Here is a 16,629-nt window from a genome sequence, read left to right on the forward strand (position 1 = left end):
AGAGAGAGAGAGAGAGAGAGAGAGAGAGAGAGAGAGAGAGAGAGAGTAAATTAAACAAATTACTTTTCTAATGTTTAAAGAGATGAAAATGGGGTGGTGGTGGCGCACGCCTTTAATCCCAGCACTTGGGAGGCAGAGGCAGGTGGATTTCTGAGTTCGAGAGTTCAAGGCTAGCCTGGTCTAGTTCCAGGACAGCCAGGGCTACACAGAGAAACCTTGTCTCGAAAAAACAAAACAAAAAAGATGAAAATGTTAACTACCCTAATTTTTATCATGATAAAAACATTGTAAACATGTATCAAAATTTCTTAATAACCCATAAATTCATATAATTAAAAGAATTTTTTAAATCCTCCTCTCTTCATCACCTCAATTCTTCTCATATTACTTTTTCTTTTGGTTTATTCATTTGTTTATTTGTACTTTATTTATTTATTTATTTATTTATTTATTATTTATCTATTTTTGTGTATGTGTGAAGCATGGAACTGAACTCAGGACCCCACACATGGTAGGCCAATGTTCTGGAGGTAAGCTATGTTCTCAATCCTTACAAAACAGAAAACAAAAATCTGCCCTAGTCCTCTGCCAGGCCTCACACCAAATTCCCTTACTTCCTTTCACATCTATCGTCCCTCCATTAACTTAGTCATATTAACAAATCCCTTACAACACAGCTCTTGCTAAAGCTTCTGACCCTCTCTCAATAGCACCAAAGCACACAGACCATCACAATCCAGTGGCCTTGTCTTGCCTACTTGACTTCTCTAAATACTCAGAAGCCAAAGACTTGGTCATGAATGTCAACCACAAAGAATGACACATCTTTCCAAAACCCCTTCATGAAAGTTAGCATCTATCTTTGCATTATTAGTCAGGATTCTCTAGAGGAACAGAACTTAAAGAATGAACGTGTGTGTGTGTGTGTGTGTGTGTGTGTGTGTGTGTGTGTGTGTGTGTGCGTGTGTGTGATATTTATTAGAATGACTTACAGGCCACAGTCCAAACAATCCAACAATGGCTGCCTATGAACATAAAGCCCAAGAATCCAGTAGTCGCTCAGTTCTCACGTCTGGATGTCTCAGGTGGTCTTCTACACTGGAATCCTGAAGAAACAGTCTCTAATGCCAGTGAAGGAATGGACTTCCTAGCACGGCAAAGGCAAGCAGGAAAAGAACAAAAGCTTCCTTCTTCCATGTCCTTTTATACAGGCTTCCAGACTACAGTGTCTTCCTGCCTCAAGATCTGGATTAAAGGCATGTCTTCTGACTTCCTAATTCAAATTAAGCAAAAATCCCTCACAGGTATATAGCTGGTCCTTGCTACTTTGTGGGTTCTTCTTTTCTACCTTTTATTCTCCTCCCCCTTTCCACTCCCCATCACTAGATAGGAAAGAAAGAAGGATAGAGGGCTAAAGGACAGGGACCCCGGAATCTAATTTCTTTCCTTTTTGTTTCTTCTCTGACTATTAACAAACTGCAACCAACTTCCCTGAACAACCAACAACCACCGACTATGACTCTTGGGGCTCTAGCATTTATATACCCTCTGAAAAATTTCCAGAATTCCAAACATCTCACAATCACAGGCAATCACAGTCAGTTGATTTGGGCAGTCTGAAGCAGCCCCACATCCCCACACCTCGGATTAAAACAAAAACATAGTCTTATGTTTCTGTGACTCTAAAGAAAACAAAATTCCTGAATTCTCACTACACGGGTAGGCCTTCAATTTGGGGGGTTTTAGTTCCAGATATAATCAAGTTGACAACCAAGAATAGCCATCAAAACATAAACTAAGCCCATCTAAACATGACTACATCTGCAAAGGCCTGCATTTAAAAAGAAAGTCACATTCACAACTATCAAACCTTAGAATTTGCCTTTGTAGGGAAAATACTCAACTGACATTTCCCCTCTCTCCCAGGATTTGGTTTTCACAGGCCCAGGCCAAAATGACTCAGTTAGACTATTAATAAGGAAAAGGGGCTGTGTTGTAAAGTTTTATGTCTACTTGACACATGCTAAAGTCATCTGAGAAGAGGGAACCTCAGCTGAGAAAATGCATGAATAAGATAGGGCTGTAGGCAAGCCTGTAGGACATTTTCTTAGTTAGCTATCAATGGGGGAGGACCCAGTCCATTGAGGGTAGGGCTACCCCAGGGCTGATAGTCCTAGTTCTGAGCAAGCCATGGGGAGCAAGCCAGTAATCAGCACTCCTCCATGGCCTCTGCATCAGCTCCTGCTTCTAGGTTCCAGCCCTGTCCTGACTTCCTTCAATCATGAACAGTGATTTGAAAGTGTAAGCCCTTTCCTCCCCAACTTGCTTTGGTCATGGCAATCCATCACAACAATGATAACATTAACTAGGATACAATCTATCCAATAATGGGCTCTTCTATCACACTCTCCATAGAAAAAGCATTCTCTGAACACAGTGCTATAAAGAGACAAGTACTCAGGGAAGCAGAATGCAGTCAAACCATCTTATGGAACTCAGTGGTAGAGAATTTGCCTAACATGCATAGGGCCACAGGTCCAACTCCTCGCACACAGGAGATAGGAGGAAAAAATATAAATGAGGCATAATATAATCAACTTTTGGATCTACAATGCTAACTGAACTATTTAAATTCTTTACATATGGGAAATTTTTCAAAACAAGAAGGTAATGTGGGGACATGGGGACATATCTTAACTGAAATATGCAGGCTTACATCTCACCCAGAATGAATTAGATCTAGAATTTAAAGGCTGTCAAGAGGTACAATCTGCACATGCTAAGTGTCTCTCATCCCCATGCCTTTCTATACACACCCTTCTGCAGCAGTTCACCAGAGAACAAAACACTTCTTGAAGTGAGTGGCCTTGTCTCCAATTTGACCTTTCTGAGAAAGAGGCAGGAGAGATCAGAAGGTTGGAACAGGCCTCCCACTCCAGTGAATTCACTAACTCAACAAAGGGATTAAGGGTTCTTCGGTGAATTAATTCACTCTTCAATTTATTTTACCTCTTAACTCCTCAAATTTAGTATTGAAGAGAATGACAAATTACATGTAGAACACAAATAAAGCACAAATCAGTAACAGATTATATTCCATAGTAAAAACATCATTCTCAGATGAAGAGATCAGCTACCATAACAGAAATAAAAAAAGAAAAGAAGCACACAGCATTGATTATCTGTCTTAGGCCTAACATTGAAAGAGAAAGCCCAGAACAAGAAAAAAGGGAGTCTGGGAGCAGGGAAGGAGGAAAGGAGACTCCATCAGACAGGCAGCAGCCACACTGACAAGCAATAGGATGGATAACCAGGAAAATACACAATTCCTTTTTCTACCTACAGAAATGAATTCACAAAAAGGCTAAGAGATTATGTCCTTAGTATTCAGTAGCCCTAGAGTTGAGGCCAGCTCCCAGAACTTGTCCATTCAAAGAAACGTGAAAAAAAAATATGGCTTTATCAAAGCCAAATAAAAATAAATGCTGTAAACTACTTCACTTCCAAGTTGCCTGTATCTCCAGCAGATACAAAAGGAATCATAATTACTTTAACTCAATTCAACAATGGAGAGATGAGAACACAGGTAAAATCCTTGATTTTCCTGAATAATTCAAATATGACTTGACCTTAACATAGTATCAATAAAGTTGTGACCTGTTTATTTCAAGTTTTTCTCTTCTAGTTTAGTAGTATCAACATGTTTATTAACAGAATTTTAAATACAATTGGTGCTTAAAGATTGTATCTGATCGATAATTTTCCTATAGTCTTAAACATATACCTACTACAAAACACAAGATTTCAATTACCTGGTTTTAAGGTTTGTTCAGATTGCTTATTTTGTCAGTGCTGTGGCTCAAACTCAGGGCCTTGCCACACAAGGCAAACACTCTAACCACCAAGCCACAGCCTTTTAGTTTAATGGTTATAAATTCAACTTCTAAAGATAAAATTTGACAACAGATAACCTGAAGCAAAACATCCAATAGTATTACATCAACAATATCAAATTAACATTCATTCTTGACTAATCCTTGCTAGAGCACTGTGATCTAACTTTTAAGTATAGACATAATACAATCAGTGTCTTACCTGGAGGAAGTGGATCTACTCTAGCCCCGTCACCCACTTCCCCAGGGCTTCCCTCAGTGGGGCAAGGATTTGAACTGTATACATCTGGATCATTTTGTGACTGCTCAGCACCCTAAAAAAAAAAATAAGATACATACATACATATATGATGCATGAATTAAATTTAAGTTCCCACATTTTTATATACTATGCCCTAAATTTAAATCGAGCTACCAGTTTCAACATATCTGTATTAACAATAGATACTTTTCCAGAACCTAGGTTCTAGAGTTGGAAGGCAGCCTAGGATACATAACAAGGCCAAGGCCAACCTGAGCTACACAACAATTCAAATTCAGCCTGAGTTATGCAACATGCTGTTTTGAAAATTCAAGTGCTCATTGGTAGAGCACTTGCCTACCCAAGAAAAAGGCCTTGAGTTTACACCTGAGAACCACTAAATGAAAGTTGAAATAAACCAAATACTCCTTAACTAATGAATGGAATGTGTAAGACACAGTAAGTGAATACAAAGGAATATTATTAAGTGCTATGAGTGAAATAATCTCTCTCAAACATACTGCCTAGTGCCCAGAATCTACAAGATGTTCTACCTTATTCTATTGGCACATGGGGTTCAGAGGCTGTGTACGTTAGGAACTTTCAAAGACATTCTTACATGATACAAACACATCCAATCTAACCAAATGGGGTTCTGACTGCAGAAAAGCAGAGAAGCAGCAGTTCCCAGTGCTGGTCTGAAGATGGGAAAGAAAATCATCCTGACCCGCGAAAGCCAACGCACGGCTGTCGCATGCTAGTAGGAGAGACTCAACAGGCTGAGGGAGAAAGGTCAAGAAATCAGAGGAGGAAATGGATTCTTCCCTAAAACCTCCAAAAATCAACCTAGGCCTTACCTTGATCTTAGCCCAGTCATCTGCATGTGGTGATATAAATGAGAAATGTCCCCCCATAGGCTCAGGCATTTGAACACTTGGTCCTCAGTCAGTGGTGCTGCTTGGGGAGGGTTAGGAGATGTTCCCTTGCTGGACAAAGTCCATCAGTAGAGACAGACCTTAAGAGTTCACGGGTTCAGTCAGGCAGTGGTGGCGCACGCCTTTAATCCCAGCATTTGGGAGGCAGAGGCAGGCGGATTTCTGAGTTCGAGGCCAGCCTGGTCTACAGAGTGAGTTCCAGGACAGCCAGGTCTATACAGAGAAACCCTGTCTCGAAAAAACCAAAAAAAAAAGAAAGAAAGGAAGGAAGGAAGGAAGGAAGAAAGGAAGGAAGGAAGGGGACGGGGTACTAAGGAAACGGAGGAAAAGGGGGAGGGAAAAAGAGAGAAAGAAATGCAAAACACACTCATATTCAGACAAAAAAAAAAAAAAAAAAAAAAAAAAAACCACGAGTTCAAAAATCAGCTGGGCAGTGTGGTGCATGCCATTAATCCCAGAACTTATAAGACAGAGGCAGGAGGCCAGCATGGTCTGCAGAACAAGTTCGAGGACAGCCAGGGATACACAGGGAAAACCTGTCTTGAAAAGCCAAAAGAAATAAAAAATCAATTAAAAACCAAGGAAAAGATTTAAAGTTCTGAGCTGCTGTGTAGCTAGTTGCAGAACTTGCTCAGCATGAAGGAAACAGTGGATTTGAGTGGTAGAACCATATAAAACAGGCACAGTGGCACACACCTGTAATCCTAGCACTCAGGCAGGAGGACTATAAGTTCAAGGTCATCCTTGGCTACAAAGCAAGTTCAAGGCCAGTGTGAGCTAGAAGAAACTGTCTGAAAAAGGAAATGAGGCCAATAAGATGGCTCATTGGCTAAAAGCTCTTACTACCAAGCCTGACAACCCAAGTGTGGTCCCAGCTCACATAACACACAGGTGCACGGTAGCAAAAAAGCACTCATACCCAAACATACAATACACAAAAGAATAAGAACATTCAAAATCAAATCCAGTGTATAGTACAACATAGATGAGCTTTGAAAATATAAAACCCCAAATGGCAAATGGCAAATAGCACACAATTCCACCCCTTTGTATTACATGGAGGAGTGAAATTCCTAGACAGTAGCGGTCCCTACCCAAAGGCTGAGTGTCATATGTAAGGGGTAGAGTTTTAGGTAGAATTACTGTCTGGTGGGTACGAAGTTTCTGTTTGGGCTGCTGAGAAAGCTTTGGCAACAACAAGGATGCTTGCACAATGGCTGAAAGTTATCAATTCCATTAAATTGCACAATTAAAAATCACTAAGATCTCAAAAGCCTCAGTTCTCAAGAAACAGAGACTGGAGGCTCAAAGCAACTTGAAAGACAACCAGGGATACACGAGTTCCAGGCCAATCTGGGGTACAGAGAACTTGACTCAGGGGAAAAAAAGATACATTTTATGCTATATGGTTTACCCCAATAATAATTTAAAAAAAAAAATGACTTAGGCTGGAGAGATAACTCAGCAGTTAAGAGCACTAGCTTCTCTTCCAGAGGACCCAGGTTCAATTCCCCAGAACCACATGGCAGCTCAGTATTGTCTGTAACTCCAGTCTCAGAGGACCTGATGCCCTTCTGCCCTCCATGGGCACCAAGCATGAGGTGATACACAGATATACATACAGAAGAATTTATATACTTCATATGTTTCATATACCACCTGTGCACTTAAGAACCTTCTTCTCAGACCTAAAACAAAAATAATCCTTTTAGGACTAGAGAGAGTTAGGAGGTTGAAAAGATGAACCGCTCTTGCAGAGGACCTAGTTCAAGCCATGTGGTTGCTAATAATCATCTGTAGGTCTAGTTCCATAGAATCCAATGCTCTCTTTTGCCTTCTGTGGGGGGACTGTATGCACATGGTTCACAGATATATATGCAGGAAAAAAACCAGCACATATAAAATTAAAATATATAATCTTTTTTCTTATAAGAGCTTTATGAAGATACTTCTAGGAATCTTTTGTTTTTGAGACAAAGTGTCAAAACTTTTAAAGTTTCACACTCCCAATCCTCTTGCCTCAGAATTGCTGAAATTACAGGAATACACAATCATCCTGGCCCAACATTTACTCTTTATATAAACACCTAGAGGCTGAGTTTGTAGCTCCATCAAAAAAATCACTAACCTACTATGTGCAAGGCCCTGGGGTCACCCCCTCAGCAAAGAAAACAACAATGATGTAAAAGTCTGAAATAATTATGTAATTATGTAATTACTTATGTATTTTTTTCTCTTTAAACTAGTTTCTTTCAAACTTCAATTCATTGAATCAATAACTTGAGAGGAACACTAACTAACACTAACTAGACTTTTTGTTACATTTATTTATTATGTATTCGGCAGGTGTCCATATATGGGCACACATGCCACCACACATATTTAGTCAGAGGATAACTTATGGGAATTAGTTCTCTCCTGCCACCATGAGTCCTGGGGATTGTGGTCAGGTTGCCAGGCTTGGTGGCAAGTGCCTCTACTCACTGAGCCACCCTGCCAGCCGACACACACTTTCTATAAAGTTGTAGCACTTCCTTGAGAAGATTTGTATTTGCTACTAACAAAAGGCCACATTGTTATTTGTAAGAATTCTAGAAGATTTTATCAGAGCCACTGAAAATTCTAATAGGTTTTACTTTTGTTGTGAGGTTTTATTTTGTTTGTTGTTTGGTTTCTTTGTTTCATTTATTTGATTGCTTTTGACAGTCTCACTATACAGAACAGGCTGGCCTGAACTCATTATGAATCCTAAGCTAGTTTTGAACTTATGACAATCCTCCTGTCTCAGCCTTTGAAAGGACTGGATTTCAGGTATGAGGAATCATACCTAGTTTTAGGAGGGAGGAAGAGAAGGAGGGAGGGATGGACAGAGGGAGGGAGGGACAGAGAGATGGAGGAAGGGAGAGAGGGAAGGAGGGAGGGACGCTTGGGATGGAGGGAGGGAGGGGGGGGGGGAGGAGGGAATGGAGAGAGAGAGAGAGAGAGAGAGAGAGAGAGAGAGAGAGAGAGAGAGAGATCCTATTATGATCCCCTTCTTTTATTTACCTGCAACAGTTTTGTATCTGGACTCATCTTTGTAATCTCCTTACTCACAACTGTATTGCTTCTTCCTGGAGGTATGAATCTTGGTTTTTTAAAGGAATTCCCCTGCACCTGACTTGGTGCTGCAGATCGTCTCATCTTCAGCAATACCAACCTGAAAAACAACAAAATAGAAACCATTCACAAACATGATTAGAACGAATGTCTGTAACTCCAATCCCAGAGGGTCTGACAGCCTCTTCTGGCTTCTGAAGGCACCAAAGTACATATACACACATGGAGATAAACAATCATGCATATAAAATAAGAATAATCGTTTATAAATAGAGAAATAAGCCTTAGAAAACTTGGGGTAGGGGAGATGGTTCAGTAAACAGAGTAGTGATGTGCAAACTCGAGGACCTAAGGTGGCAATACACGATACCCATGTGACAGTCACTGCAGAGGCAGCATGCATCAGGAACTCCAGAGAGGCAGAGGTGTGCAGCTCAGGCTCACTAGCCAGCTGCTGCAGACAAAACTCCTAGGTTAGTGAGAGACCATCTCAAAAACAAGATGGACAAATGAGAAAGAAATCTCAACATCAATTTCTGGCTACCACACACACCTAAACAGGCAAGAGTAATAACATACACACACACACACACACACACACAAACACAGACATGCACACAAACACAAACACACAGACCTACACCTGTGCACAAACCAAAAAAAAAGAAAAGGGGACTTGGCATGGTGGCTCATGTCTGTAATCCCACCACTCAGGAGGAAGAGGCAGGTGGATCTCCATGAGTTCAAGGCCAGCCTGGTCTGCAGAACAAGTTCCAGGATAGCCAGGGCTACAGAGAAAAATTCTTGTCTCAAAAAACAACAACAAAAATATAAATGAATAAAACATAACAACAATCATGTCTGTTTACTTCACCATTACTGTAATGGTTTGAATAAGAATGGTCCCCATAGACTCAAGTATTTAAATACAGTGATGGAACTTTTTGGGAAAGATGGGTAGGTGTGGCCTTATTGGAGGAGTTGTAACACTGAGGCTGGGCTGAGATTTCAAAAGCCTCGGTGGTTGAAAATCAGGAAGTTCTCAGCTACTGCTCCTGCCTGCTGCTGTGGCCCCTGCCATTATGGCCGTGAGCTCTAACCCTCTGGAACCCTACAGCCCAAATTAATTGTTCTTTTTATGTAAATTTCCTTGGTAACTGTGAGGATTCTTGGTTGTCGACTTAACTATATCTAGAATTCACTAAAAGTCAAGTGCCTGGTATAACTGCAAAGGATTTTTTTCTTAATTAAATCATGGGAAGTAGGAAGACCTACATTTAATCTTGATATTTTGAAGTGGGAAGATACACCTTTAATCCAGATCTCTTGAGGTGGGAAAATATACCTTTATCTGGACCACGCCTTCTACTGGCAACTTATATAAAGGACATGGAAGAAGGAAGCTTCCTTTCCTTGCCGTCTCCCACCCCCCACCATGTCCTTCCCCCTCTCTCACCCTGGCTACTTCATCCCTTCACTGGCATTTGAGATCACTCCTTCAAGATTTCAGCATATACTGAAGACCAGCTGAGCCAGCTGAGACATCCAGCTTCCGAGTGTGTGTGTGTGTGTGTGTGTGTGTGTGTGTGTGTGTAGCCAATACTTAACTGCAATTTTACAAAACATTAGACAACCATTGCCTAGCATATACATAGTTACAAGAATCATCTGGTTAACTCAGAAATTTAACTTTTATTATAAGGAAGTATCAAAAATATGCTTAAGTGATTATGTATAAGTATGTTAGTACCACTTATAGCAAAAAAAAAAAAAAAATCCACTTGTCCATAAACAGATACTAGAAGAATACATCATCATATACCCATCCTCACAACTGAATAGTCTTCACAAACTCCTAAAATTCTGAGTCTTTACTGCAGCTCCTCCATCTAAACATGTTCTCTTTTCCTCTGGGTTTTGACCACTCTTTCTTCCATACGAAGTTGAAATGCTTCTTTCTTTAATTCTACCTTATCCTTACTTATGAGCACTCTGCATCTCCCAGGTACCAGCGTAGGCCCCTCAAATGTGCACTACCTAGGGACTTTTCATGCTGCAAGAAAAACTGCCCCATTGTTTCCCACAGATATAAACTCCAAAAAAAAGTTTGTTAAAAATTGATCTAAAAATATAAATCCAAGCCAGGTGGTGGTGGTAGCAGTGGCATACAACTTTAATCCAAGCACACAGGAGGCACAGACAGGTGGATTTCTGGTTCTAGGCTAGTCTGGTCTACAGATCTAGTTCCAGAATAGCCACGGCTACAAAGAGAAACCTTGTCTCAAAACACACACACACAAACACACACACACACACACACACACACACACACACACGGCTTCAAACTCTGAAAATTTGAGAGTCAATTATTAGTGCCATCTGGTCTAATATAGCAAGTCATAGTTATAGTGTAAGTACATCAAAAATATTACATAATATTATTATTTGGGGCCTATAAACTGGACTGGCAGTTAAAGGTACTTGTCATCGGCCTGATGACCTGTTCAATCCCCAGGACTCACAAGGTATGGCAAAAAGAAAGAACCAACTCCCAAGGCACCCTCACACATCATAGAACACACGCAGCCTCACACATCATAGTACACACGCACCCTCACACATCATCATAGTACACACGCACCCTCACACATCATAGTACACACGCAGCTTCATACATCATAGTACACACGCAGCTTCATACACCATAGTACACCCAGCCTCACACATCATCATAGTACACACGCACCCTCACACATCATCATAGTGTGAGGCTGCGTGTGTACTATGGTGTGTGAGGCTGTGTGTTTACAAGCAAATGTAAAATTGTAACTTTAAAATTGTTTTCTTTGGGCCTATAAACATAAGATATAAATAAAACAAATGAATTGTTGGGCTGGTAAGATGGCTCAGTGGATAAAGACAAGCTTGATGACTAAGAAGCCTGAATTCAATCTCTGGAATCCATGTAGGTGGTAGAAGAAAACCAACTCCCACAAGTTATCCTCTAATTTTTATCCGTACATCATGGCACAGGCATACCCATACACATAGACACATACACACAAAAAATATAATAAAAATTTAAGAAATATAAATAATTTCATGATAAGACTAGCAAAATATGTGCTATGACATTAACACTGATTATCTCTGCATGTTAGATTAACTTTTCAAACTTCAAATTTCCCACAAGGATGACGTTATCTTTATAATAAACTATACTGGTTAAATTTATCATACTTTGTTAAATCTAAAATGCCAACAACTTTTAAATATACCATTATTTTATATAGTCAAAAAATCAGTCCCTCATTGCAGTGCTAGCTAGACATCTCAATTTCATTAATGCTAAAATGAAATACACTAACTATTTGATGTAAGTTTTTACTAGTTTAAAAGATTTGGGTGGAGGTCATGCTCTGTGATTTCTTCAAATACAAACCATTAGTACAAGCACAATCTTAAAGCAAATTATTAAACTGGTGGTTTGTTGATCTAATTTGTTGATGCATTTAAAAGTAAACTGCAGAAATCAGTTTATTTCCCCAAACATATTAGCATCTTTACTAGTTTGTTTTGTTTTCTGAGTCAAGGGCTCTCTATAGATCCTAGACTGGCTTTGAACTTGAGATCCTCCATCTCCTGCCAGGCTTTAGCTAGTTTGTAAACTAGCTTTGCTGAGACCTTTTTTACAGGCCCTAGAAATAAAGCCACTTGGCAGCTCTACTGAAATGCTGCGATTTCTGAGGCTTGTAAAACGAACCTGACTAAATCTTAGGTTTCCCCCAGGAAAACGGCCAGACCAGGCAGATATCTGGAACACATCGTGTTTGCCTTAAACAAAATCCTCCATAATTAATGTAATTTGTTTGTTTGTTTGTTTGTTTGTTTAAGCTTTGAGCTGAGAGAAGGGCAAGAGAGAACCAGGTGACTCGCCAAGGGAAGACGCTGGACGGCTCTACAACCTCCTGGCTGCCACCTGCTGTTCTCAGGCCCCAGGCGGCCTCGGGGGCCCTCCCTGCAGGACCCGCCCCCTGCCCCTGCAAGGCAGCCAGCGCGGGGTCTGCCGCCGCCCCGCTCATCCGGGACCTGCGCCATCCTGCACCAGGCCCTGCTCGCGCCTCCCCGGGCCTCCGCCGCAGAGACCTACCCGGCACGCTGACAGAAACCGCGAGCCGCCCACAGCGGTTCAGACGCCTGCCGCCGACCAACTCGAGCTTCCCGCCTTCATCCAGCCAACCGCGGGCCGGGCGCCGGGCATGCGCACCACCGCGCAGGGCCGGTTCCGCCCCCGACTCTGATTGGACGACCGTCGCAGCTCACGTACCTTTGCACTTCCTTTTACTTGCGCCTAGGTTTGGTTCCGGTTGTCTGCTAGATCTAAAACGTACTATTTGGTTCCCGTCTTCAGATCCTAGCTGAGGCGACAAACCTCACAACTTAAATCAGTGAATTATGATTTGGATCACAGAAGTGTGTGCATTACTAAAGTACACGAAATCTTGTTACTCGTTCAAGTGACATTGAGTAGTAGATGCAGCCCCTAAGATGTTTTACGAGCCCTTCTAAGTTCTAGGAGTATAAAAACAAATGCGTGATTATTGGACTCTCGTGAAAAGGAGAAGGGCTCCTTTGGACTTAAAAAAAAAAAAGCACTATTTTAAAGTATTGTAGACAAGGCCTTAATATCATTCAAAGGATTGTCCGAAAGAACTTCCAAGTGCTACAATAATGCCCATCTTTCTGCCCTAAGAAATCTGGAGTTAGATATGATTGAAAAGAGAGTGGTTATACAAGTTTGACAAAAGTTAAAAATCACCCTGTTCTGGCCTCGAATAAGTGCCTGCAAAACACCCATACACATAAAACTTAGTAAACCCTTCCTCCAAAAACAAAGTTTTTTTTAGAAACCTTTGACCAATCAGAAGCCACCAGCATTGTATATATTTAGTGATCTTTTTTGTCTTGAGACGCCCACACCCCCACTTCTGTAAGAGCTGCTATTTCTATTAAAGCCCTGCTTAAATCTACGTTAGCATCCCTTAATAAACGCAAACTTGGCTTCACACTGACTTCTGAAATTATTTTCTATGGCAAAGTAAAAAATCCCAGCCTCACCTGAGTAGTGCAGTCTCTGATGAGACCCCTCCGGCCCCTGCAGGTAGAAAGCTGTTGTCTGTGGCCTCTACTTAGCTGCTGCTATGGTGCCTCCCTTTCCACGTGCCGTCAGAAAATCATATTCATTCTTCCATACATTCTCTCTCGACTGTGGCCCAGGGTGCGGCTGAGGGTATCAACAAGAGTTTAGCTGGGGACAGACTAAACCCAACGGCCTGTAAGGGAAACTAACTTACAGGAAACCAACTTTCTCCATCGCTTGCTGAGCTCAGCTCACAACACTATTGTTCAGTTATAAGCAAGGAAAAAAAGAGGAAATCCAAGCTGATGACAGAACATTCACTCAAGTTACCGGCTTAGTCTTCCCCCTAAAGGCCTCCTTACTTTCAAAGAAGGGACCAAAACACCTAGTTGTCTAATAACTTCAGAAATATCTTGATGTGTATTTCTTTTTTATGCTATGCACTTATTTGCATGCACATCACAGAAGATCTGTAAAGAGTCACAAGCGTTTTTATATAGCTTATTTTTGTTTCATGCGCATTGCTGCTTTGCCTGCATACATGCCTGTGTGAGGACGTTAGAAGCCCTGGATCTGGAGTCACAGACAGGTGTGAGTCAACTCGTGGGTGCTGGCAATTAAATCCAGGTCCTCTGCAAGAGCAGCCAGTGATCTTAACCGCTGACCCATCTCTCCAATCACTACTCACCCCTTTATAAACAGTACTTAAATATAGGCATTTTTTTTATGTTCAGTTAGTGACAGTTTTAAGTACAAAGAAACAATAAGTTCTCTATCCTTTCCACTACACACACACACACACACACACACACACAGACAAGGTATCACTGTGTAGCCCTGGCTGTCCTAGAACTCCCTTAGTAGACCAGGCTGTCCTTGAACTCACAGAGATTTCTGCCTCTGCCTCCCCGAGTATTGGCATTAAAGGCATGCACTACCACACTTTGTTTTGTTTTGTTTTTTAAAAAAATGTGGCCCAGGACAGTTAAGAGAACAGCACGGCAGGCTGGTTTGTCAAAGGAGCGGACACATAACTGCCCTTCAGGAGTGATGTTTATTAGAGAAAGGGCCTCACCATGAGGGGCTCCCAGTGGAGGAGCATAACAAAGGCTGCAGTACGATGTACCAGAAACATGAAGGAAAAGAAAAGGTCCTTCTAAAGCCTGGAGAACTTCACTGAAATGGATAGCTCAGAATAAGAGTAAGGGAGAGCCATCCTGGACAGAATGATGTACTAAGGGAGGCCCCCAAGAAGAAAGCTTTCAGGAAAAAAAAAAAATCACCCAAAGAAGAAGATATCTGACCTTTATAATGAATATAAATTTATAATTTATATTATAATTTAATTTATAATTTATAAGTGTGGCAGGGTAAGGTGAGGATGGTGGGAAGTTTCATACCACCTGATTTAGTTTGGAACAGCCTACATGGGTAAGAACATAAACTGGAGGCTGCAAAACCATAGTACAAACTGCTTAACTCTGTTCTAGAAAGAGAACAGGGGTACAGGGGTGGGGTCTAGGGCATCTGATTTCTTTAGACTGTCACTGGCCTCCTGTAGTGACCAGCTGAGAGACATCTTGAAGTGTAAACATAAAGCAGAGTGTGAGCTGGAAGTAGGGTGAACCTGTGAACTCTTTTGTTTGTTTGGTTGGTTTTTTTGAGACAGGGTTTCTCTGTGTAGCCCTGGCTGTCCTGGAACTCACTCTGTAGACCACGCTGGCCTCGAACTCAGAAATCTGCCTGTCTCTGCCTCCCAAGTGCTGGGATTAAAGGCGTGCGCCACCAGTGCCCGGCTGTGACCAGCTTCATAAAAGGGAAATGAGGTGGATTTTACAAAGCCAATACCCAGCAGTTGTTTTTTTGTTTTGTTTTTTGTTTGTTTGTTTGTTTTTTGGTTTTTCAAGACAGGGTTTCTCTGTATAACCCTGGCTGTCCTGGAACTCACTCTGTAGACCAGGCTGGCCTCGAACTCAGAAATTCACCTGCCTCTGCCTCCCAAGTGCTGGGATTACAGGCGTGCGCCACCACCGCCCGGCCTACCCAGCAGTTATATTAAGTTGCCCAAGCAAACCTTGAATTTACAATCCTCCTGCCTCAGCCCCCTCGCCTGACTCTAGTCATTTCAAAATACATCATACATTGCCATTGACTATTGTGCTACAGAAAATCAAACCTAATTCCTCTTCTTCTTGCAGCTCCACATTAGTTATTGACAATGTTAGCCAACTTGTTAACCAACATCAATACCACAGCTCAACATTTCTACTGGCTGGGGATTGGACATCTGCTTTTAGTCTCTTCACACTACCCCATATATCTCTTAGCCACCCCATTCAATTCTGAGTTGCCAAGTTTTACATTAATATACCTGTCGTCTCTTCTATCTCATTCATACTTCCTCTCCACCACACACATTCCTAGCTGTCTTAGATTTCAGAATGTATGTTGACTTTTTGTTTGGGTTTTTTTTTTTTTCTCAAGACAGGGTTTCTTTGTGCAGCCTTGGCTGTTCTAGAACTCACAGATATTCACCTGCCTCTCTGCCTTGCCTCCCAAGCACTGGGATGGATTAAAGGCGTGTGCCACCACTCTCTGGTCAGAATGTTTTTAAAAGGCTTCAGATAATTTAGTTTGTTTATATCACACAGTAAATTAATAAATCACAGAACCAAAATTAGCATATAGCTCTTCTCAACTACTAATTTTCTTAGTTTTCCACCAAAATAAGCTTCATGAAAAAAAGTTACTAGTATCTTTTAATAGCTTTTTACATGCTTCTGAAGTTATTCAAAGACATATTTCACCAGAGTAAATAGCAACTGCACCATTCCAGCGCATTTAGCCATCTAACACCATCCCTAGAGAAAGCAGTTTCTAGCAGCTGCAGACTTAAATGGAGCTATTAGGTTGCTTTAGTTCAAAGCAGTCCCAAAGTATTCCCAGTCTCTCTCAGCAAGAGCCATCACTGAGAATGAACACAGTTTGCCAACTTGAGTTCTTGACCAAAATTTACTACCTTGAGAACATGTTTTAAAAGTTTGCTTTTTTATCTTGGTTTGGTTTTGGTTGGTTGGTTGGTTGGTTGGTTGGTTGGTTGGTTGGTTGGTTGGTTCTGGTATGTGTATGTATGGTGTTTGCATGATGTGGTTGTAATCCTAGGACTTAGAAGGCAGAAGGATTCCAAGTCAGAGGCCTGGCCAGACTGCAAGGCAAGACCTGTCAGAGGGAGAAACAAACCAGAGAAAGCAATGCAAAACAAAATACCTGCATTTCACTATTCTATTTTGCTTTAAAATGAAAACTGCACAAAATGTATTTTAA

The 16,629-nt window shown here is 41.3% G+C and overlaps 1 protein-coding gene across 1 annotated transcript in view; it reads right to left on the reverse strand.

Annotated features, from left to right (window-relative positions):
- The window catches only part of Rad54b (RAD54 homolog B), a 60,432-nt gene extending 52,183 nt beyond the window's left edge, over positions 1 to 8,249 (reverse strand). Inside the window, exons 1-2 of the mRNA XM_028768831.1 lie at positions 8,115 to 8,249; positions 4,096 to 4,207 (exon numbers count right to left, since the gene is read on the reverse strand). Of these exons, the coding sequence (XP_028624664.1) occupies positions 4,096 to 4,207; positions 8,115 to 8,249 (247 nt within the window). The remainder of the gene's footprint in view (positions 1 to 4,095; positions 4,208 to 8,114) is intronic.
- Between the last annotated feature and the right edge of the window lie 8,380 nt (positions 8,250 to 16,629).

Source organism: Grammomys surdaster, unplaced genomic scaffold (genome assembly GCF_004785775.1).
Source record: "Grammomys surdaster isolate TR1022 unplaced genomic scaffold, NIH_TR_1.0 64, whole genome shotgun sequence".
Classification (NCBI taxonomy): Eukaryota; Metazoa; Chordata; class Mammalia; order Rodentia; family Muridae; genus Grammomys; species Grammomys surdaster.